The following is a 24,051-nucleotide window of genomic DNA, read 5'->3' on the forward strand; positions in this document are numbered from 1 at the left end:
TGTTCATCTTTGCATGTACAAAAATACAAAAATTCTGTATTTTAATCATTTGTCCATGAATACATTTGATTTCTCAAGAATATCACAATATTTGAAAGACTGGTAAACATGGAAAACATATATCTTATTTGATAAGTTTATCTTTATAAGTCCACTTAATAACAACATGGGAGTAATTTTCGTTATCTCCAATATCCACAGATAAACTATTTTTGGAAATTTATAATGCACAAAATGTAACAGTAATTATCAAGATTTTTGAGAGATTTTCTCCTTTGTCAGGCTTGAATCACAAAATTTGTCGAGTTTTTCTTCGATTTTATCAACTAATTGTAAGAAATTATGAATTAAGGTTGTCAATTCATTGGTGTTCTTTTCAGTTTTCAAAAGTTCAAACATTGTCTCGATAGTCTGATAAACTTCTTTATCCCGGTTAAAAATATCACTGAATGTTCCAAGCCAGCCGTGTTTAAGACATCGAATTATTTCAAACAACGAACAATTTGAGAAATTAATTTTAAAGATTTTGTCCCATAGATCATCATATTCTTTTCTCAAAATTTTCTCCATAAATGCTTTCAGTTTTATCTCAGCAGAATATTTTAGTGTTAACCAATCACCAAATTGCATAGTATCGGTGAAAAAATCAGTCTTTGATGAAGATGTAGTATCAGTTCTTCGGTCTTTATTAATTTGCACGTTGATCTTTTTAGTGGCAGGTCTAAATTTTTCAACAGTTTTCCCTGTTTTACTTTTACTGGTACTTTCAATTCCAAATTTATCACAAAATCCACCCCAATCAGTCACTTTTAAAGTTGAGGCTAAGGCTTTATTACGCAGATTTAAGTCATCTGTCACCAAAATTACAGTATTATCAGATTTGGCAGAAATCTCGTTAATCAAAAGTGAGGCTTTTAATACTCTGTCATCATTGTTAATTTCAGTCACATCTATTCTGGCTAGAGCTGCTTCCACTTTATCAGGTGGATACTTTTTTAACCAAATTTTATCGCTGAATAAAGCCTTTCCAGCACGTAATTGTTCATTGATAAATTTGAAATTTTGAACAAATGACTGGTTGGTCTTCTTTAAACAATCCAACTCCTGGATGACAATAAGAGGAATGATAAGTGAACAACTTTCCACAAGATGAGTATTTGATAGAAAAGTCTTGAGATCAGATAGATGGTTAATGAGAATATTTGTATCCAGAACGATGATAAACTTTCCACCAGATCGTTTGATCAACCTTTTAGCACGGATTTTCTTTCTTGGACCATGAACACAATCAACGGCCTCATTTGCTCGTTTATTTGAGATTAACTGACCATTTGGTAGTCGTTTAACGGCCTTCGAATGATCTAAATGATCTTCATCAACTTCCATCATATCTACATCTTCCATGGTCTAAAAATGGTCTTTGAGATGCTGTAAGGAGGAAGAAATAAACATGTGATTACTACATTGAATCAAGATAATGATTAACTCAAAACTATATTCACAAAATTAAAGTTGGAACCTGAGAGATAAATTCACTTTCTGTTGAAAAAAAAGGTTATCTAACCATGGCAACAATAACATGTTCAAGTTTAAAAAAAGCGCTCATTTCAAATTATAAACAAACATAAAACTATTCAAATTGAAGCATCAAAATTAATCGAATAGTTAATAAGGTTAATAAAATTTAATGTTCAAGTTATTAAGTTTATATTAAAAATTTAAACCTGGTATCATGCTGATAATTCAATGTTTACCCAATGGTCATCAACCTTTTTTTTCCTTATCAGTTGAACTGAAATGTTTACTCATGTAAAAGTGAAATGAAGTAACGAAAAATGAATAGAAAAGCGAAAACTTTAACCTTAACAAATTGTCTCAAGGCAAGACATTAGTTAATCAAATAAAATTCCGGTTACTGAACAACCGGTTACTAATCAATTAGAATCAATCTGATTCCATTATTATACATCTTCCAAGAAAGCCTATTACAGTAATAACAATTGTTATTGTTATTCCATCTTTAACACTTTATAACCATTTCAACAAATATTACAATTTTACGGTAAGGCTTTACTTTTACGGACAAAGGCGTTAACACTTAAACATATGGAAGGATATCTTAAATAACACACTTTACGCAACCAATGAAAAAATTAAGAAAAAAGCGTAAACAATCGAGTAAATAAATACAAAGAATAAATGGTTTTTACTTTTTTCGTGAAACATTAAGCTTTTTTTCTCTATTTCTTTAGTTAATTTGACAGTTGAGAGGACTTTGATAGTGACTAGAGATCAACTCTATCATGAACTTGAACCGTAACCCAAGCTTGAGGTGTTGAAGATATTTGTATTTAAAACAAAATTCATGTAAATAGCTTCTTTTGTTAGGACCATTGGTTTCCTTGGGCAGATTTGACTTAACACTTTTCCAAAAGCGTTCGATTTTTTGTGTGTTAATGTTTCTATCCATTGGATTTAAAAAATTTTGAGAGTGATTGACTTGACCATGGCGGTAACCAATATTTTCCAAGTCCAAATAACCTTTCCAGCAATCAGTAAGTATTAGTGTCTCCGGTCTTACCCAGAACTTTATCAGTTCATTCAATGTTTGCTTGTTTCGGTTTTCAACTAGTTCTAAAAAACAATTTCTAGAGTTCCTTTCCACTCCACCAACTATCCAAACACCAGCTTCCTCATTTGATAACAGTCGACCAACATTACTCTTTCTTTTAAAAACTAAAGATTCATCAATTTCAACTTCTTTTCCAAATCCTCCAAGCTCAGTCCTATTATTCAACCAGTGATTTACTGCTACATTCCTGATAGCTTTACGCTTTGCCACTATTGTTTTTTCAGATTTAGTTGTAAACTCGATCGTGTTTTTGTTGTTTGTCTCAGCACACCAGAGAAAAACAATAGCCAGGTTCTCCATCACCGACAAATGACCTCTATCAAACCAGGTATTATTACTTGGTGACATTTTCTTTAAACACTTATTACATTTATAAATGTATTTAAATTTAGTCGTCTGGCACTTCATCTTTTTCATCTGACCAGAACAGTTCAATGTTTTAACACAATGATATTGATCTCCATTCGGAATCAGCTTGAAATATTTAGCAAAGCTGATTCCTGGTTCCTCTTCATCTTCGACTGAAGTAATTTTTTGATTAAAATTAAAAGGAGTTAAACTGTTGAAAAAATCTTCATTCCACATCATGAAAAAACACTAATCTGTTCGAGGTGTAAAAGCTTTCAATGTTTGAGAAAAGCATTTTGCTATTTCTTTAGAATCCCTCATATCTCCATGTTATTTTTTTCTTGTGTTTTTTTAATTTTTTCTTGTGTATTTCATCTTTTTATTCATTGTGTTCATTCAGTTTCATGACCATCGAAAACAACTTTAAAAGGATTACCCTGATTGGACCAAAATTTAAAGTTCTCATCATCTGTGCTAGTGTTAACGCCTTTGTCCGTAAAAGTAAAGCCTTACCAATTTTACTTATCAAATCAACGACTGTCCAGTCATTTAAATGTCATTCAATGAATGATTGATCAACCATCAGATAAATTGTATTTCATGATTAACTTACCATTGTTTATCACAATAGCCATTGTTTCAATTTTTAAAAAAACATTCCTCCTTGGAAGCCAGGCTTAGATTCACTTTCAATAATTAGACTAATAATTCATTATAATCAAGTTAAGATGGGCAAACACTCTTGACAATTTAATATTAAATAAACATCTAAAATTTACATAATTAATCTCAGGTTAATACAATTTACTATAAAATGTCAACAAAACAATATTGGGTTAAAAGTAGTTTTTTCACTCAATAGAGGGCACACAGTCTTTGTTTACAATCAAATTTTGTGCATGATTGTTACCCATTGTTGTCAAATAGTATATTTTTTATTCCTTCAATGTAATTCAATTTATCTTTTTAGCTCACCGTTTGATTAAAATTGTGTGTTTCTTTATACTAACTGTTCATATTGATTTTATATTTTTGTTGGTGTGTCTCCTGTTTCCTATTAGATTGAACTTTTCAATCAAAATCTGGCCAATTTTTGGATGCCTCGAACAACACGATCCAAACGAAGGAAAGAAACTGATAGAGAAACCAAGAGAAGGAGAAGAGAGAAATCAAAATTTTATAAAATATTTATACAAAATAATGAGAGAGAAAAAAAGAGACTTGTCTTCCTAATGAATAGAATCAAGGTAAACCTGTTATAATCAAGTATGATTCTTTTATTTCGCTGTTAGAGTTTACTTCGGAATCATGATACGAATAACAAGGAGAAGGAAAGTTTGGACTTGAATTGCCTGATCCTCAGACAGAACCCACTTTTTTTCTCAGCTGAAAACAGTCATTTTCTCTCTCTTTTTCTCCTCTCTCCTCTCTTTTTCCTTTCCTTTCTTTCTCTCCCTCTCTATCTCTCTCTCTCTCCCATTCTCTCTCCTTCTCTCTGCTGTCTTTTTTCTCTACTTAACAAATAGTCTTTCTCCCTTGTGCACACTCTCTCGTCTTTGAACCAATCGCAATTTTTTGTTTGTCTCAAACTTTCCTGGTCAGTGTGTATTCATTCACGTTCATCCCATTCATCCTCACCTCATCGAAACTCACCTATTACCCATTGCATCCACATTGTCTTGCAACATGAAGGACCATCCATCAGCCAAATTTTCATCTGTAACCAACAATTTTTTAGTCTTTGGTAAAAAAAGCCGAGTCGTCTTTAATGCTAACTGTATACTCTGTGAACCCGAATCTCAACCTAATTGTAAGTCATTCATTTTTGGACACTTTCCAATTTAACCCATTCTTTTCCTTGTTCAATTTTTCAACTTAATTTTAAACCACAATCACTATCAAAATGATTTACTTATTTTTCTTTTTTTCTCCCTTTTTTACTGGTTAGATCGAACTATCATTCCGTTAAATTTGGTTGTTGCCGTTCGTTCATGCTCCTGTCGTAAGGTTAAAAAGCTTTTCTGTGAATGTATCGAAATTTCCAACAATTGCGATCAATTGTCATCACTGTCCTCTGTGAATCTCAATGGAAATAGCTTTAACAGTGGTCTTTCGTTGCCGAGCAACATTGGATCAACCTCATCATCTTCAGCCTCATCATCGTCAACTGTCCCTTCATCAAATCGAGACTCTAGTGAATCAGTAAATGGACACAATAAGATGAACCATGTTCGTGTTTATTACGGAATTCCGAGTGGAAAATTTGCTTGGAAACTTAATCACTTGATATTAGATCCAGTTGAACAATCGGAACAACAAATAGCTGAATGGATTGTTTTAGTTAATAGCTTTTTAAAAGGTAAGAGGCTATTTCCCATTGGACTTATCTTATGAAAGGTTCACTCAAAATATCTTCACACTCAACGGTTAAGAAGCTCTTAAGTAAAGATTATCAAAAGCCTAACAGAGACTTGAAATATCATCTTTACCCCAAAAAAAAATAAGAACCAAAAGTCAAAAAGAAAGTCAGAGACAAAAAAAAGTGTGAAAATTTAGTGTTATCAAGCTTGACGATAACATTAACTGAATGGTCAAAAATTGCATGACTTGAATCAAAGAAGAAACCATTAATAGTTGAAACTGAATTGTCAATTTTATGGTGTAACAAGCAAACATTTAATGCAATATAAATCATAAAGAGATAGCAATATGTAGAGGATTGCACTCCATGTTTCTTTCCTAGTTCCTCATTTCTCTGATAAATTCATTTCTATCACGATGAACATTGCCCATTCCTATTGTTATCGTTGAACTTTCCCCATTTTCTGGGTAAACTGTTTACTCAAGTCAACAAGATACAAAGAGAAAAGGAAAAGTTTTCTTAATGCCCAAAATTAGTAATTTTGAGAGCTAATCAATTACTGTTGATATCCATCATGATATGGAATTTTCAGTCTTTTCGATGTTCTTCCTTGAAAAGATATAAATTGAATCGGAAATTTAGTTTTCCAGTTCCTTCTTGTTGACACTTACCTGGAAATATTGAATGTTTACAGAGTTTTTCCCTAAAAAATTGACATTCTCATTAAAATTATGTTTTTCCTATTCAAGTTGACAGTTTAGTTTCCTAAACGATATCAATTTAGCTTGGTTATGATTAAAAAGAATCCAGGTTAATCAAACTCAATTTTCCAAAGCGATTTTTCCGTCTCTACATCATTAGGCCATTCTTCCTTTTCAATTCATTTCATTGTTCACAATAATATGAATCACTCATCTCGACCTTTTCCGGATTATCAGACATCAATTTTCTGGTTATTACTTAAACAACTCACTTTACTCTTCCCAATCAACCTTTTCCCATCATTATCATCATCATCATCCTCGAAAAAGTTGGGCCCTTCTCTTGATCTTCACCATCATCATAATCATCAGCACTTACCATCATCTATTAGAATAGGCTTATTCACTAAATTCTGACCCACTTTTTCAACAATTTTTCCTTCTCGTTTAAGTGAACCTCACAATGGTTAACATCTTCAATTTGTGTCTTGATACAAATTAATGAAAATCAATTGACAGTGAACAAACAAATTAAGCGCACTTAGATCATTGAGTGAACATTAATTGTGGCAAAACATGTTCCAAAAGGATCCATGTTGTTGTCAAACCTAAAAACCAAAGACCATTGGTTTCCATTAACTGGTTATGTTAGACAAAATTGTTGTTTAAAAATAAACCAGTTTTTAGCTGTTAACATTTGATTTGTTAACACTTCATATTTGAATCAATGTCACAATTTGAAAAAAGTGACAAATTTTTTGCTTCCAATTTGTATTTCATGATTAAACATGTTAAACTTGTACCAAACAATTACTATCACATTTTACTTCCAATAATACTTTGATTACTTTATTGTTATTCCGATAACAAATCTCTTATCAAATTAAGTTAATCATTAGTTATTATTTATCATTTTAAAAGACTATTTTCTTCGCTTAGCTTATTTGCTTTGCTTATTTATTCAAACTTTCACTTGAAATCAACAACTGATAATACTTGTAACGATTAATTTTGTTTTTTTTTCTCATTCTTTCAATTCTTGTTTAGCTGTTAAATATTGAGGTCGACTCAGTTATTTAACTGAACTTTTACATTTTTTATTTTCTTCTCAGTTTTCTCTTCACTCTTTTATTCCAACAATTTTACCCACTTTTTTTCTGATAACTATTCTTTAAAGTTTAATACTTTCACTAATTTAATATGAAAATGAACTTTTACCCAGAAAAGATTGAAATTTTTCCTTGAAAAAATTGATGAAATTAGCATAATCTAGATGCTCATCATCAATATTAACCTTACTTGACATTAAACTCAATTAATTTTCTCCATAAATTACCATTGAATTTATAATTGGTTACAGCTTCAACCATATTAAAAGTAAACAAAATTTTTGATATCAATGAATTTCAATAGCTTTTGATATAACATCAGAACCTTCCTATTCAATTAAACTGCTTCTGCTTCTGATTAACATTTTCACTAAATCAAGTGAATACATTTGAATAATAACTATTGATAATGTGTAAAGATGATATTCAAGTTCTCGATCAATTCATAAGTTAAATCTCATCTATTTTATGTAAAAACAAATTTAGATTAAACTGAATACTAATTGAAAATTTCCTCTTTCACAGACTTTAATCGACCCAAGAGTTTAATGATATTCATCAATCCTTACGGTGGTAAAAAGAAAGGCCCTAAAATATATCGAGATAAAATAGCTCCACTTTTCGCCATTGCCGGCTGTTCTACAAATGTAATCACAACCCAGCGGGTTAACCATGCTCGCGATGTTATCACAGACCCAGCGTTTCCAATAAACTCGTACGATGGTTTAATTTGTGTTGGTGGCGACGGAATGTTTTCAGAGTTACTCAACGGTCTTTTAATACGAACCCAAACCGATGGCAAAATAGACCACAACAACCCACAATCAACCCTATTACCTCCCAATGCAATTATCGGTGTAATTCCCGCTGGTTCAACGGATGCCGTTTGTTTTGGTGTTTGTGGTAACAATGATCCAGTAACTGCAGCCATGCACATTATCCTAGGAAACCAGGTCAGCATTGATGTGAGTGCAATCCACTCAGCTCGAGATGAGGGTAAACTCCTTCGTTATGGTACAACCATCTTGGGCTATGGATTCTTTGGTGATGTTATGGCTGACAGTGAAAAAAATCGCTGGATGGGACCTAAAAGATACGATTGGGCTGGATTTAAGAAAATTTTAGCTCACAAAGTTTACCAAGGAGAGATTAAGCTTCACGTTTCCACACTCGATGGATCACCAAAAGATCCGGATATCTGTACCTCTGAGTAAGTCAATACTTTAAACTCTCCTTTTATCCTTCTTATTGTCTTTACCTCTATCTTTACCTTCATTTTTTACTTTTACCTCTTCCAATCCAATTGAGCTCTTTTTCTGGTTTTACACATTCAATGCATTATGTTGCTCTAATGGGACCACTTTCAACCTTGTCTAAAAACTGGTGAAAAATTCATAATAATGCCAATTGGTTTTTCGTCCAAGAATAGTCGAACCTTTGTAAACTTACAATCTAAAAATCATCTTTCAATCGTTTTATTGTTTTTGCTTTACTTGAGATACTGAAACTAAAAATTTAGACATCAATTTGTGAGATGATTTACCATAAAGCACCATTTTGTTGAACAAACTTGCATTTCTGCTACCAATCAATCTCGATTTTTATGCAAATTTGTCAAATAGTGTTGTGAGCTTGATTAAGTCAGCTAAAAAATGAGCTGATTTGGCAACCATAAATTAGAGGTAATTGTGTTAACGTTAATCAATTATTCAATCATGAGTTATTACAAATGATTATACTTGGGGTCACTCAAAGGCAAGCTTGAGTGTAAAAGAGGTGAAGGATTGAGTCGATAAACCATAAAGCTGAAATGAGACAAAATTGCAGTTTCAAGAAATTAACAAAATAATAATAAACGAATAATCAAACTAATTAATTTAATTAAATTGGGTCTGAATTAAGCTTGAAAAGATCTCAAGGCAATTGATAGAGGTTCTGGTTGACAAAATTGATGAGCCAAAATGAGGTTTAATCTGCCGTTTAAAGAGCTTCAGTTTCATTGTAAATCAAATACATGAGCAAATCCATTTCTCTGTGAATAACAATTTTAATAGGTTTACTCAAGATGAAGCCAAATCAGTTGAAATCAGTTTATCACAAGTTAAATCGTCTGATGCTGAGTATATTATACTTTGAGTGTTTTATTAATTTGAATAAAAAATTATTTCCTAATTCACCTAAACAATCCTTAATTTGATTTATATCTAAATTTTTACCTCATTCACTTACTGTTATTTTTGCTGTCAAATAAGATTACCTTGATTATTGGATTATTTTAGATCGTAATTGAAAATAATTAAGTTAACTGTCTGTACTCATTAGCATAATGATTAAGTTGTTGATTTAACAAGTTCAGATTTTGTCATTTCATTCAATATCAAAGGTGACAAACAAGCTTTTTTGAACAAAACTTTATTATTGATAATTATCAAAATTTGAAGATTCATTCAATTTTGTCAATAACATTTTCATTAAATGTCGGTAGTTTCATTTATTGACTCAATATTATCATGATATTACATCGTTATCATAATTTATCCATCGGTTCAATTCATTTCACCACAATGTTTGTCAAGCTAGAAAAAAATGGTTGCCCTTTTAAGATGGTAAATGATGCCAAAGGTAGTTGTTTACCTTGACTGGTCACCATGTTTTTCTGGTTTACTCTGGATCATTGGTTATCTCAGCTTGAAATAATGAGTTGAAAACAACTTGTCGACTTATTCAGAATTATCAACTTGAACTTACCCCTTGTTCATCATCATTATCATAAGAAAACAACAACAATTTCATTCATCTTCATCATTTTCATGTTTTCTTTACACCTTTTCATTTTGCATGTTGACTTTCCTTTAAAAGGTTATAATCTCTTAATGATGTGATGAACAAAATTTACAATTAAACTTAACAGGCTTGCAACGAAGTATCATCATGTTGATAATTGTTGATTGTTATCCAGCCTTGCTCTTCATCAATTTCGTTTTCATTTTCATATTTTATGAACAACAATGCTCAGTCAGTTGATCATTTTAAAATCTCTTCACCATTGAAATCAATGTAAATGAACTTGCGGTAAATGACTCTTAAGTGGTGTTCATTTTTCAGTTTTCATTAATTTCATTTTAAGCTTTCAAACCTAAACGTCGACCTTTGGTGGTTTTTTTTGATTTTACTCCGTTTTTGTTGTAAGAATGCTCAGTAATTATTAAAAGTTAGTTGAACTTTGACACGACTCTCGTTTAATCAGTTTTATTATGGTGACAATAAAAGTATTATACAATGATTCATTGAATTAAGTTAGGTAACAGAGTCTGAGAGCATGATGCTAGTTACAACTCAATTAAATACCAATGCTGAGAAAATATCAATTGAGATTAAAATCTAATCATTTTCATTCAGTGTAATTGTCTTGTGTCTTGTCAAATTGCTAAATCGCAACTAACATGATACAATGTTAGTTGTCAAGCTGTAAACCAGGAAATTTTTCAACGTCAACATCAGATTCAATTCAGCAATTTTAATCATTATGATAAAGCTCTCTATGAGACTGATTGTTGACTTTTGAACTCATGGAATCGTTAACGTGTTTACTTTTAGGTAATTTTATCATCTCGTGATCATGCTTAAATAATTGAATAGTTTGACAATAAAATCATGTTCAGTTTGTTTGCTTCTGATTTGTTTTAAAATGTATTTGTTTAATAAAATGGTTTCAAATATTGTCCAATGGTAAATGTTACATGAAATGAGATTAATACAATGATTTTCATGGATAAATTGCGCTTAAAAATCATGCATTTTGTGCTAAAATAAATGTGAGTTTGCTAAATAATCTAAACTGTCGGTGATTAACGTTGAATGAATCATCTTATTTACCTTTTCGTTTTCAGGTAAATTTGTTAGTTGCGAGTTGTAGTTACAATCATTGACTGAAAGTTATATTTTAATCAAGACTACAGTCAATTATGATCTTAACGGCTTTACCACTTCGAGCAAGTTCAAATGCATCATGAGCTTGTTCGAGCTTAAAGTAATGACTTATTATCGGTTTAACATCAATTTTTCCGCTGGAAATGAGGTTGACCGCCTTGGGATAGCTATTCTTGTACCTGAATACACCTCGAATGTCAACCTCTCGACATACAGCTGATAAAAGAGGAACTTGAACTTCATCGGCTCCCATACCGATAAGTACGACACAACCACCTGACTTGCAGACAATCAGGGCTAATCGAATGGACGGAGATGCTCCTGAACATTCAAGGACTGCCTCAGGTCGGCATCCCATGAGCTTTTCAATGGCCTCAGCAGTTTCGTTTTCCCCCAAGTCTTTTGATAGTAAAAAGGTTGATGTTGCTCCAATTTTTTTGGCCAATGCAAGACGTTCAGCATTGATATCTAGTTTAAAGGTTAAAAAACAAAAGCAGATTAAACAATTTGAATCATCCAATTGACTAAATTGTTGTCTAAAGGTGTGATGAAAAGGATTTACAGCAAATCATTTCATGAGATTAACTCAAGTTATGGCAATTTATCAAAAGTTAATTGATATTTTTCAATCCTATTTGCAACATTAATCATAATCTTAACGGTTTATTGATTGTTAAGCTAGACTTACCAGTAATACAGATGTCTGTTGCACCATAAGCTTTAGCAACCAGAATGCACATTAATCCAATAGGACCTGCACCAAGAATCAGAATCTTTTGTCCTCCAGAAACATTAGCTCGAGAACAGGCATGAATAGCAACCGATAAAGGTTCCATAAGAGCTCCTTCTGCATATGAAACATGATCAGGTAATCTGTAAATAATAGATTATCAATTGTTAGTAAATCAGACAAAACTTGAATCAAAAAAGAAACGCAAAACAGATTAAACCAGATTTTGATTTATAAAGATTTGGCTTTAAAAAGTGTTGCCATCTTTAAATTTTCAAAGCAACCACTTAACCAATGTTAATTTTAGTTAAACACCCTTGAAATAATCAGATTTGATTAGCTTGAACAAAGAAATTCATAGAATCAAGTTTAAGATAAGTTGAAGGTTTCCCTGTGAATGACTTGATTGAAACTTGGTTTGTTGATTGAGGCTCACAATTAGTCTCTTATTTTGCTGTTGTTTAACATTAAGTTGAAAATTTTTAAATACTTACTTGAAACAATAATCAGCAGCATGTTTAAAGTATCTGGTGAGGGTTCCATTGTCCGGTGGAGTGGCTGAGAAAAATATTCCAGAACATAAATTGTAAGCACCTTCTTTACAGTCAACACAGTAACGACAAGGAACACCAGGCTCAATGGCCACTCTATCACCAGGCTTGAGATGAGTTACTCCTTCGCCTACTTCAACCACTTTGGCACTTGTTTCGTGTCCCAAAATCATTGGATCCTTGACCCAAAAGCCACCAATGTGCCCCTTAACCCAGTAACTAACATCTGATCCACAAATGCCAACTTGTTGAGTTTGAAGAAGCACCTCTGTCCAATCACACAATAATGAAAAAACAACAATTAAAATCACAGGTTCAACAATAATTTTGAATAAATTGTATTACTTACCGTTTCTTGCGGGTTTTGAAGGTAATGGAGTCTGTTCGAGTCTCATGTCACCAGCTTTGTACAAAACTAGAGACAGATTGTCGCCACCGTTTTCCGATACAGTGTTATTTGGAGGCATCTTGTTGGTTAGTGTAAAAGGATTAAAAAACTTTAGTTAATATGAAAAGTCTGGTAAAACTTGTTAGTAGCTAATCACAATCAAGTAAATCTTAAACACTTGTTTCAGTCTTTCACTTGTTTATATAGTCTTTTTTCAACTGATGGGTTTTGAGTGCAAAGGAGAGGGCTGCCCCGTCATGACGAAATGGGTGCTTCAAGATAAGAGATGATGATAATGTGGATGATTATCAGAGAATGGCAAAGAATATTCTTGATAAAACAAAACACAATCAAGACTATTCTTTACATTTTATGCTTTTAATTGAATTTTATTCATTTTTCAAAAGTTAAACCTTTCAAGGAATCAAATAATCTACATTTTTACCCATTTTTCAACCAATAAACCACAAAATTAAAGATAATATTAAATCTCTAAAATTGCTAAACAAAATTCAATGCAATTTCATGACTATTCAAGTATATTCAAGAATAATTTTGAATTTATTTTTACATTATTTTGTCCGCTCTTCATTATTATTATGACGAGGTCAACAAGACTACTTATCAGCTGTTTGTTAGCTTTTCACTTTCTGATTAAAATCAATGAAAATCAATTAGAAGATTAATTTTTATTGAATATCAATTGTTTCCTAATTGTTCAATGGATTTTAAAATTCAGTAGCCAATTGAGCTGATATTTAGACCCAAAAAGATGAAGAATCAATCATGTTTGTGACGTTGAATAACCTTCATGTTTACGTGTCTCAGCAAATTCAATAAAAACGTAATAGAATATTCTCTTTCTTTTTCGTTGATTCAATTTCATGGGATGTACCCTGAGACTGACCTTCATCTCATCTTGATAAACCAGTAATCATCATAATTGTATTACCAGGGAACTCTTGTAAATCAATGAAATTTTCTCATAAATTTATCATGAAATTCCTTTCTCGTGATCTGCTGATCGAGATTCGGAAAAGCATGTTCAATATTTGTTTACAGTTTCGCCAATTGAACCCAACAGTTCATTTCAATCAACTGATTATCAAATAGACAAAGACTTGACTTTAATTTGTCTTTCCAAATCAACTATTTCAATACTAAACAACGCCATTTTGTATCATTTATAATTATCTGCAAGGATGGTCATCAAATATCTCATGAAAATCACATAATTCTGACCATTGTCCATTATAATTGAACTTTTTTTGCATTCTTGATTCAATTTTTACATTGACAACAATCAATAAAAAACGTTGAGTAAATTTTCTCATGACAAACATTGAATTGATTCATTGGGTTCCGTTTGGTTCACGTTGGATAAAATTATTAACCATTTTATAATCAATATAAGCTTTCAAAAGACATGTGCTTTTGCGAAAAATTCATGATAAAATGGATGAAATCTGAAAAAAGCAATTCTTTAGTTTTCTATGGGATTTCAATCATTTTTCAGTATAAATGAATATCTTTTTGGACAATATTTCAGTCTAGGATGAGCTCTATCTGTAAATTTCAAGCTTAGTGGTCAGAATTTTCATGATATCGACTCTCATCCTTTCGTTGATTGTTTTGATTTTGAATGATTCAATTATTTCAACTATTAATTAATATCTTCCTCTTCAATTTGAATGCATTTTTATAATTATCTCAACTTTCATTTGAAATGAAGAAAAGCTTTATTTATAAGAACTTTGTTGACAACAAATTATCTAAATTATGAAATATTATCATGAAAAATTTCGAAACTCAGCTATTCATCATCTCAATCTTGAAATATCCTTTTAATGATTATCTAGTATAGCTTTGATATTAATTGCTTCCAATGAAAGTTGCTTCATTCTGTTAAGATCACCATTGAAATAACTTTGGTGTTTCAAATTGTTTAACCAGTCTTGTAATGAATTCATCCTTGAAAAGCTTCATTACATCATCAGTTTATCCTCATGGTCAACGTTATCCACAAAATTAAACAATTGAAACTTGATTCTGGACTGTCAATTATCTGTCAATGGCAAATCGCCATCCAAATCAGTTGACACTTTGATAATTAACTTAAATATTTCCTAGTCGATCAATTTACCATCATTAGAGTCATTTGTTCAATGCTTTTTCCCAATTTAAAAATTATCACAGATTAATGGTAAAATATAATTGCAAAGTGAATTCATAAAATCAGTGAAACTAGTTTTTGCATCAAAATTGAACCCAAAAGGCAATTTTCAATGAATTAATTAAGACTCGTCATTAAACTTGCCTAATCTTATCAACATTCATGGTTATTCATTGTTACAGAGACACTGAATTGCCATGAATTTTGTTTTCTTTTTCATTTATGTTCAAATATTTCAACATACCGTTGATATATCATTGATTATTGGCTAAGTATTTTAAAGTGTGATATAATCATCACCATAATGCCTCTTGAGTGGGAATCATAATGATTATATCAACTTTACAATGAGTTTTATTTTATTTTTCAACAAGTTATCCAAAAATTTTCAACTGCTCAAAACTAGTTTCAACTTGTCGCAACTGTTAACTAACAATTATCATTATCTTAAATACTAAGGATATGTTGATGGTTAACAACAATGATTATCAATTTCCTTGTGCAATCAATATCCCAAAATTTGTATTCAATTTCATGTGAAAAATAATCAATATTTTCAATGTCAATTTTTCCAGTTGTATTCAGATGTCCTCTTCAATTATTTATCTAACAGCATTCATGTTTAATTTTGTGTTGATTATTGCCTTTACATAATGAACCAGCTTCAATCAGTAGGGAATTTAGTTTATCAATTCAAGGCAATTTACTTTATCATCAATTTTAATGCATTAAATTATCGTATTATTGAGGTTTAATTTTTGCCTTTCCTGGTTAATTAAGTCTATCCATTGAATGTAACAGTTGAAGGTTGTATTGAAATCATCATGTTTATCGGTTTAACTGATAATTGTGATGATTCCAAACAGATAAAGGTCACATTGAGGATTGACTTTAAAATGTGTTTAATCTTAATTTTACACTGAATTATCTTCTTCGCTTTCATCTTTCAATTTGTTCAACTGAATAATTTGGATATTTTTTTCCTTTAAAGACTTTTTTTCCAACTCAAATCAACTGAATTGAAAGATTGGAGTAAAGCTTCTTTGCCTTGAATTTTTTGGTCAGAAAATGAAGTTCCAATGTCTATACAAAATTCAAAATAAGGTTTCAAGTGAAATTTGGGTGAAAAGAAGAAAAATGTTCAATATTTGAAAGCAAACTTGATGCCTTTTTGTTTGTTTGCTTCACCAAACTTCATTTTATTCACTGTAAATATGAAACCCTAAAGGTATTCATCCCATGAATTTTCAATTGAACCCATGAAAGTAACTATTGAGTTTCAAATTTCAATGAAATAAATGAAAGTTTAACAATAAATTGGCATCATTTTTGCTTCAACAAACTTTGAGCACTTGAAATGCCAATTTAATAACATTATCATCATAAGTAACACAATGATGTCAATAATGATATCTTTTGAAATTGAAACTGATTAAAAGTTGAAATTGAATCGAGTTCTTTGCTCTCGATTGAACCGTTTATCCGCCTTATTGAACCCACGTTTCAGACACTATTAAAGCTCAGTGCAAAAGTACTGGCAATTGAACATTCAACAATTTTACCTTCGAAATAAAAAGATCACTCGACAATCATAATTTAGTTTCATGGTTTACTGAAGATTAGACTCGATTTCTTGGTAAAGACTAATCAAGAAATTTCAATGTAAAAATTTCTATTCAAATAAACGTGTCAAAGTGAAGTTTGTTTGTACTCAGAACTCTGATAAATCAGTAAAATCTACGCAATTCACAATTCAAATGAATTTCTCCAATACTTTTGCACTGAGCTTGATTTACGTTGGAAATTAGATCAAGTACTAGATGAAGAGCGTTAATCTTTAGCATCATTATCCCCATAAAAACATTTATTTAGCAATTTATTTAGATTGTTCATCTCATGATGTTTTTGCTCTGTCAATTTTACCTTACCTTTTCATCTTTTTCCTTGATTCAGTTCAGGGTAACCTTGAGATAACCTATCCAATCATGAAAGACGCAAAAATCAGTGTTGGTCTAACCATAAAATGATTATCACAACATTTATCATTCATCTAGATGATAGTTTCATCCGTTTCTTACCTCAAGCTAAAGTTAAAACAGTGACTCAGTTATCTGTTCATGATTCTTGAGTAGTTTTTGTTATTTTTATTTCAACATCAATAGTAATTAATTGTCAAATTCAAATATTATAATCATAGCCTTGATTGATTCACAAATTATGAATGCTTTGATATTCAAGTTGAAGCATAACTGAAAATGACATTGTCGTACGATCAAAGCATTGTGATCATAAATCAACTAGACTGTTGTCAACCAATATTTACCTTTTTAAAAACTTGTATTTCAATTTCAAGTTGTTATGATATCATCATGATGTCGATCAATTGTTACGATTATTATCAAATTGACTAACTCGTTTCATTAGTGTTTTGATGAACCTATCAATGATGTTTAGCTTTGCATTGATTTGCACCGTTACTCTCGTGATTATCATTAAACTTCATTTTTACCCAATTTTTGGAACCATTCAATTTCATTCATTTTACTTTTACTATTCATTCATTATGATTTATCTACAATTTCAATCTTCTTCTCGGTTCGACTGTTTAACAATTAACGGTTGTGTGATTTTCCGAAGCCTTTCACTTGTCAACTCATTCCACTCCAGTTATCCCAGCTTTGAGCTTATCATTACAATTAAAAACAATGTTTAATTAATTATTTATACATTTAAAAATTGTCATTATCGAGTTGATTTATTCTGAAAATAAACAACTCTTTTTACTTTCCATTTTTGAACACTTTTATGATGAGCGAACCTCGATAATCGTCATTCCTACATAATCATCCCTTTACTATTAATAGCTTGGTTGACAATTAAATGCTAATTGCAATGGTATCAACTGAAAACTGTTAATTGTAATCTCTTGACCTTTCAGATTCTTCTTGTTACCAACTTTCAGAATTGATTAATTGAACCAATACTGAGCTTAAAATTTTTCAACAATTTAACAAATTAATTTCCTTGATTGTCACTCATTTGATGCTTTTCAAATACATTAGTGGCAAATTATTGAAATTAATATCAAATCAATATCCTCATGTTATTAAAATGAAGGAAACTTTAAACGAAAAGTTTAATCGATAAAATTGATTGTGATTTATTAAAGATTTGTCTTGATTAAAGTAAATCTATTAACCTTGATTCAGTCATTTATATTCAATCTATTCGTGGTTTAAAAGCAATCCAATCTAAATGTATAAGTATATGCATTAAGGATAACATTTTACTAATCACTTGGTCTATTGAAACGATTAAACAAATGAATTAGTTAATTATTCAGATGGATTTCAACCAAGTATTTATAGATTATTGACAGTTAATGTAATCACTTGACGTAATCAACTTCCTAGTAACCTAATCATGGAGATTCAGGTTTCTTTGTCAATTCATTGTTACTCTGACTATTAGTTAATTGTATTCAAAATGGACTCTCATTACTGAGATTGGTCATCTCAATGATAATCATTATGTGATGCCATTAGCTTAAGCCTTCAACTTGACTCATTGACCTTTTCCTTTGCCTTCTCTAATGGTTATTAACATTTCATTTGCTAATTCATATAAAGAGAATATCGAAAACTGGATTCTGAAGGAAATTTTTCGATTGAATTGACATTGGATTTCATCTACGAAAAATAACTTTCTCGTAACTAAGGAATTCATGTTCATTATTAGGGAAAACGTGAAAGGTGGAAAATTATTTTGTTCATTTTGATTAGGTTTTGGTTTATTGTTGGCTAATTAGTGAGTGTATTTAGAGTCAAGAGCTAAGACTTGGTGGCCTTTTAGGTAAATAAAAAAATATGAAATTGAAAATTGCTCAGGTCGAATGTTTTTTGATAAAATCGCTTTCAAAGTTGGCTTGTATTTTGTTCAGTTGTAGAACCAGATCTTGTTTTAGTTTCAGTGTGACTGTCATGGAATTGTAATGAATAAGTTAGACTTCATGGTTAAATTTTGAGGATATAAATCGATTGGTTTCTCGACTGGAAAAGGCCAATTTTCGATACAAAATTCAACATGTTCTGTTTCGATCCAGCCAAGTTTCTTAGAGTCAAGAACGATAGAGTTATAAGGATTGTTGTTATTTTGACCCCAGGCTAACCATTCCTGGTAAGAAATTTTTGGAAGTTTTCTGTTTCAAGAGAAAAGTTGAAGTAAATTACATTTACAGTTGACAGTACAAAAAATATGATGTTAATGTTGAATTTAAATTAACTTACTCTCCTTTGGCAAATTTTGTCCAAATGTCTATCATGAGAAATGATAGAAAACCATCTTCAATATTGTATTGTTCGGGTTCAATAAAAGGACGACCAAAAACCATGGGAACATCGTCAGTATGAGTAGGAATATTTGAAGACCAAGTTTGGTTAACTGACCCATAAGACTGAGGCTTTTGCGTTTGAATGTAAGCATAAACATTTGAAACACCATTAGCCACCAAATCTCGACCAAATGCATAAGTCGGACCAGAGATAACAACGTCTCCATGAGCTTGAGCAACGGCTAACCTTATGGCATCAGAGTCATCAGCTGGTATTGAATCCAAGTATAGTTCTGAATAGACATCGATCAATTTTTTACCAAACAGTTCACCAAAAATGTACCTAGCATGAGGAATAGTCAGGTCAACTGGATTGGACGGATTAAAAGTGATGTTGTCCTTTACAAGCAAGAAAAATATTCCTTCATTACTAAGAGTTCCCAATAAGACGTTGATGTTTGGATCAACACCATTAGCAACCAGCTCTTCTGGGTTATTTGGAAGGAATCTGTCACCAACTATTGGCCAGAATACCAATCTATCAGCTTCAGGGTACTGACCGAATTCATAATTTGATAAACATGATTTATAATCGTTTGATTCACAATTAATCTTGTCCAAGAATTGTCGTCCTACATTGGGAATTGTAAATAGGTTTATACCATAGATGGAACCACTTTGCAAAATGACGTTTTTGAACAATCCTCTTGATTGTGGGCTAATAAGATGAGCTGAAACTGACACTGCACCGGCAGATTCACCGAAAATCGTTACTTTATCAGGATCTCCACCAAAATATTCAATGTTATCTTTAACCCATTTTAAAGCCAACTGCTGATCCCAAAGACCCATGTTACCAGGAACACCTGCTTCGGGCAAATGAAGGAAACCCAAAGGACCCAGACGATAATTTAAAGCTACAACAATTACATCTTTGATTGCCACTAATGGTGTACCATCATATGAATCTTGTTTGCTAGCTGAACCAAAAACGAAAGAACCGCCATGAATCCAAACCATAACTGGACGTAATTCATTTTGATTGCCATTTCTTTGATCTTGGAAAGCATCTTGTGTTGTGAAAACATTCAAAATGAGACAATCCTCGCTAATGGTAAGGTCATCCCCGTTTACACCAGGAATGACCGGCTGCATACAAGCGGTGCTCCATTTATTTACACTCAATACTCCATTCCATGGTTTCTTTGGCACTGGTTTCTTAAAACGTAACTCATCCAATGGTGGTTCAGCATAAGGGATACCCAAAAACTGGTAAACTTTAACACCTCTAAAGTCAACTGATGTACCTTTTATCAATCCCGGCGATATTTTTAAAATGGGCTCGTAATGCCATGATCTTGTTTGACAAGATATTTGAAAAGTGAAGCAAAAGAGGAAAACAATTGGTATTAATAACTTCATTGTATGGCTATTCACTAGGGGTTAGGGTTAACAGAAAGGGTCAGAGTTAATTTTTAAGTGTCGCCATCTCGAGCATATTAAGCTTCAAGTTGACTGAAAAGTGTCCGATTTTGTTAACCCTGACTACTTGTCTGATACACTACTCAATGTCGATTTATTTTGTTACATTTTTCCTTCTCATTCTTTGCTCACATTTGGTCACATTAAGAGCAGTTAACCTTTTTTAATTCAATTCATGAACGTTTTCCTTTTCCAGTGCAACGCGATACAACAAAGATGATAATTCATTATAGACACCAGGATAATGATTTTTGAGTATTGGTCTTTAAAAAATTTAATCATTTGATTCGCTCTTGTTACTTGGCCTTTCCATTTTCCGTTCACTTATTGCTGATAAAAGATTGAAACGATTAACTTTTAGTTTGATTCAGTGATCCAAAGCACCATTAAATGCTTAGATTTATCTTGTTTTGGTCTTTTCATCTCATCTAATTTGATGCATAGTACTAATAGTACTATACTGCAATCACCTAAAACAAACTGAATTAAGAAAGATCAATAGATCAATTGTTTTCAATAAATTATAATCAGACTTACTTCAACATATTGATTCATTGTTGCCTTGAAAACATCCTCAATGTAAAATCCAATAAACGAATCGCCAATTGTTTCTAAAACTCCTGAAATCTAATAATAAAGGGAAGAAGAAATGGTTAATTTAATTTTCTCTTCCATCGATCTTTTTCCATTCAAAAGATTGAACAGTAATTACCAAATTAAATTAGATTGGTTGGGAATTGTGTAAAATACAGAAAAAGAGACTCGAAATGTGATTTTGAAAAACATTGATAAGCCTACCTTTCGTTTAGTCATTATATCAGGTTTAGCTTTTTTTAATGATCTTATTATACTTTCCGTTACAATGATACAATTTGCTAATGGTTATTAACTAATTGATTTTCTGTTTCTTTATCATTTTAGCTGTGCATTATGTGCCAAATCAGGACTTCGATCTCGCTATGATTCGGTTATTGATCCACACCGGGAAGTTAACGATGGCTCATGCATAGCCATACGAGGACGATTCATGGCAATCAATGCTGTTACAATGTCCTGTCGATGTGAAAAAGCTAAACGTGGCCTTAGTCCAGCTGCTCACCTTGGTAATGGCTGTGCTGATCTCATTATTGTATCTAAATGTTCACGACTCGATTATATTCGTTACATGATGAGAACAGGCTATCTTGCCAAAAGTCCTGTAAGTATTATCACAAGTACACATTATCACCTTATTAATTTAATATTGTCCATTTGCTAATCGTCTTTCTTTCATTCACAGTTCGATCTTGATTTTGTTGATGTCTATCGAGTCAAGGAGTTTGAATTTAATCCAATCGTTAGACCAGAAGGATCATCAAGCAAATATCAAGTTTCCAATGCCTCAGTCTGGAACTGTGATGGTGAAATAATCAATGAACCAGCACTACATGTGAAGTACGTATTGAGTAATCATTCAAGAACAGTTAAATTTGAAATGGAAGGCGAAAGAGGAATCACATAATCTGATTTATTCAAACATTTGTTTCATTTACCTGTTCATAAGTCAAACATTCATGATTTTTGGAAAATTTCCGAGTTGAATCTGTTTTCTAATTGTTTTAATTTGTATCTTTTAGGGTTCACTGTCAATTATTACCGATTTTTGGAAATGGCCGAGAAAACCGTGATCTCAATGGCAAAGGAGCATTTACAATGTCAGCAAACAAGATATTTGATACTTCGCGTCCATTAAACTCAAACGGCCAATTAAACAAATCGCTGATAATTGATGATCAAACAAATGATAATGGAAACGACATGGAAAATAATCTTAAATCCTATTCACAGCCCATTGAGGCCATTTCCAGTGTTTAAACAAAATCTTTTTGGCTTCACTCGTAAAGCATTCAGGAAGAAATGAAGATTATCGTTAACCAATCTCTACATAAATCATTTTTAAGCCAACAATCAACAAAAAAGCCACGAAATCACATTCATCCTCAATTGGCCATCCTAATTATAATGCTTAGTTAATTGTATCATAATTGTTTCATCCTTTTTTATGTCAATTTTTATGTAAAACAAAACCAACATTCACAATCGATATTTGATAACTTAGCTTACAAGAATTGAGATTAATCAAATTCATCTCAATTTGCTTTTTTCAATCAATTTTTCTATTTATTATCATGTTTGTTTTGTTTCATTTCCCTTGGAATCATTTGTTATCCTTTCCACTTCCCTTTCAGTTACATCTTTTACTGTTTACCTTTTCATTGATGGCATCCATCGATATTTTGTTATTTCATTTTGAACAATTTCCTGATCTTCACGATCAATATGCTTTGTAATTAAATCAAACGAAGAATTTCTTTTTCTTTTCTTCTCACCTTAATTTTGTTAGCTTTTATAATTCTTCATCCACAATTCAAATTGTTCATTTCTATCATCATCATTATTATTATCAACTTTTTTATATTATTTGTCGCAACAATCCGATTATTATTGATTCTTTTGCTATACTTTTTGATACTCTGTTTTTTTTCTTTTTCTGTATATCTTTTCAATGTGTATAACAAATGAAGCTAATTGTCAATTATTAGCTTGAATATTAATCGTTTATCATTGTAATAATTGTAACTCATTTGATTTTCCTTGTGAAATTTCAAAAAATCAATGAGATTTTGTAGGCTCAAACCCGTAAATGGGTTTTACAATTTTAAGAGCCAGCAAAGATATTGACAATCAATTGAATATTTAATTGTAAACCAATATGTTAACCATTTTAGAAAACAATTTTAGTTTAACTACAAATGATATTTACTTTCTGAGATCAGTTAATAAACAAAATCTGTTCCTATCAAACAAATTAAGTTCCATTTATTCGGATTCTCTATCCTCAATAACAAACAATTTAAATTGTTTATAATGTGAAACCAGAAAAAATAAAACTAGTATTGATCTGAAGCTAAAGGGCCCCTAACTAATGCTGGGAATGCATTAAAATGTAGAAATAACGGTTTTAATAAGGATGCTAGAGAAAATGGAGTTATTATAGAAAATAAAAGAATGCACTTTTCTGATTGATTTAATTCCATAAGTAGACTAAATTTCGTGCATCAAATATGCTAAATAAGGTTACTTGCGATGCATATTGAAAGATTTATTTTATTTTATGGCAAAAATAGTGCAATAATCCAAGCTAGTCAAAAATGACATCGCGAATTCGTCAGGAAACACGAAAATTGTTTGCCCCAAACTCGTACTATGAGAAATTTTGGCTCATTATAAATTATAATATAAAGCGGTACACGTCAAGGAAAGAACTCTAACTTC

The 24,051-nt window shown here is 31.4% G+C and overlaps 4 protein-coding genes across 4 annotated transcripts; 1 reads left to right on the forward strand and 3 right to left on the reverse strand.

Moving 5' to 3' along the window:
• Window positions 1-8: 8 nt before the first annotated feature.
• Swt1 (Swt1 RNA endoribonuclease) lies at window positions 9-3,898 on the reverse strand. The gene is made up of 2 exons (XM_015931278.3): window positions 3,594-3,898; window positions 9-1,428 (listed from the first exon to the last, which is right to left on the reverse strand). Exon 2 carries the CDS (start codon window positions 1,402-1,404, stop codon window positions 250-252), a length of 1,155 nt encoding a protein of 384 aa, XP_015786764.2. The 5' UTR covers window positions 1,405-1,428; window positions 3,594-3,898; the 3' UTR covers window positions 9-249.
• Cerk (Ceramide kinase) lies at window positions 3,878-23,584 on the forward strand. Its single transcript, XM_015931273.3, has 6 exons — window positions 3,878-4,790; window positions 4,929-5,339; window positions 7,678-8,362; window positions 21,658-21,934; window positions 22,016-22,170; window positions 22,353-23,584. The coding sequence occupies exons 1-6, from the start codon at window positions 4,667-4,669 to the stop codon at window positions 22,588-22,590; spliced, it is 1,890 nt and encodes a 629-aa protein (XP_015786759.2). The 5' UTR covers window positions 3,878-4,666; the 3' UTR covers window positions 22,591-23,584.
• LOC107364005 (sorbitol dehydrogenase) lies at window positions 10,830-12,917 on the reverse strand. Its single transcript, XM_015931279.2, has 4 exons — window positions 12,713-12,917; window positions 12,307-12,631; window positions 11,771-11,955; window positions 10,830-11,550 (listed from the first exon to the last, which is right to left on the reverse strand). Exons 1-4 carry the CDS (start codon window positions 12,828-12,830, stop codon window positions 11,096-11,098), a joined length of 1,083 nt encoding a protein of 360 aa, XP_015786765.1. The 5' UTR covers window positions 12,831-12,917; the 3' UTR covers window positions 10,830-11,095.
• Window positions 18,697-20,815, reverse strand: LOC107364001 (acetylcholinesterase-1). Its single transcript, XM_015931275.3, has 2 exons — window positions 19,211-20,815; window positions 18,697-19,122 (listed from the first exon to the last, which is right to left on the reverse strand). The coding sequence occupies exons 1-2, from the start codon at window positions 20,674-20,676 to the stop codon at window positions 18,903-18,905; spliced, it is 1,686 nt and encodes a 561-aa protein (XP_015786761.2). The 5' UTR covers window positions 20,677-20,815; the 3' UTR covers window positions 18,697-18,902.
• Window positions 23,585-24,051: the final 467 nt, after the last annotated feature.

The sequence above is a fragment of the Tetranychus urticae genome, chromosome 3 (assembly GCF_039701765.1).
Source record: "Tetranychus urticae isolate SD_2017Ah chromosome 3, NJAU_TeUrti_SD_1.0, whole genome shotgun sequence".
Lineage (NCBI taxonomy): Eukaryota > Metazoa > Arthropoda > Arachnida > Trombidiformes > Tetranychidae > Tetranychus > Tetranychus urticae.

Bases quoted from the DNA above. Each gene is read 5' to 3' on its own strand.
- Swt1 (XM_015931278.3), bottom strand. From the start codon at position 1,404: ATGGAAGATGTAGATATGATGGAAGTTGATGAAGATCATTTAGATCAT.
- Cerk (XM_015931273.3), top strand. From the start codon at position 4,667: ATGAAGGACCATCCATCAGCCAAATTTTCATCTGTAACCAACAATTTT. The intron at 8,363-21,657 runs GTAAGTCAATAC...TTATCATTTTAG, and splicing joins CCGGATATCTGTACCTCTGA to CTGTGCATTATGTGCCAAAT. The intron at 22,171-22,352 runs GTACGTATTGAG...TGTATCTTTTAG, and splicing joins GAACCAGCACTACATGTGAA to GGTTCACTGTCAATTATTAC.
- LOC107364005 (XM_015931279.2), bottom strand. From the start codon at position 12,830: ATGCCTCCAAATAACACTGTATCGGAAAACGGTGGCGACAATCTGTCT. The intron at 12,632-12,712 runs GTAAGTAATACA...GTGATTGGACAG, and splicing joins TTCAAAACCCGCAAGAAACG to AGGTGCTTCTTCAAACTCAA. The intron at 11,551-11,770 runs GTAAGTCTAGCT...CCTTTAAACTAG, and splicing joins AACAGACATCTGTATTACTG to ATATCAATGCTGAACGTCTT.
- LOC107364001 (XM_015931275.3), bottom strand. From the start codon at position 20,676: ATGAAGTTATTAATACCAATTGTTTTCCTCTTTTGCTTCACTTTTCAA. The intron at 19,123-19,210 runs GTAAGTTAATTT...CTCTTGAAACAG, and splicing joins ACAAAATTTGCCAAAGGAGA to AAAACTTCCAAAAATTTCTT.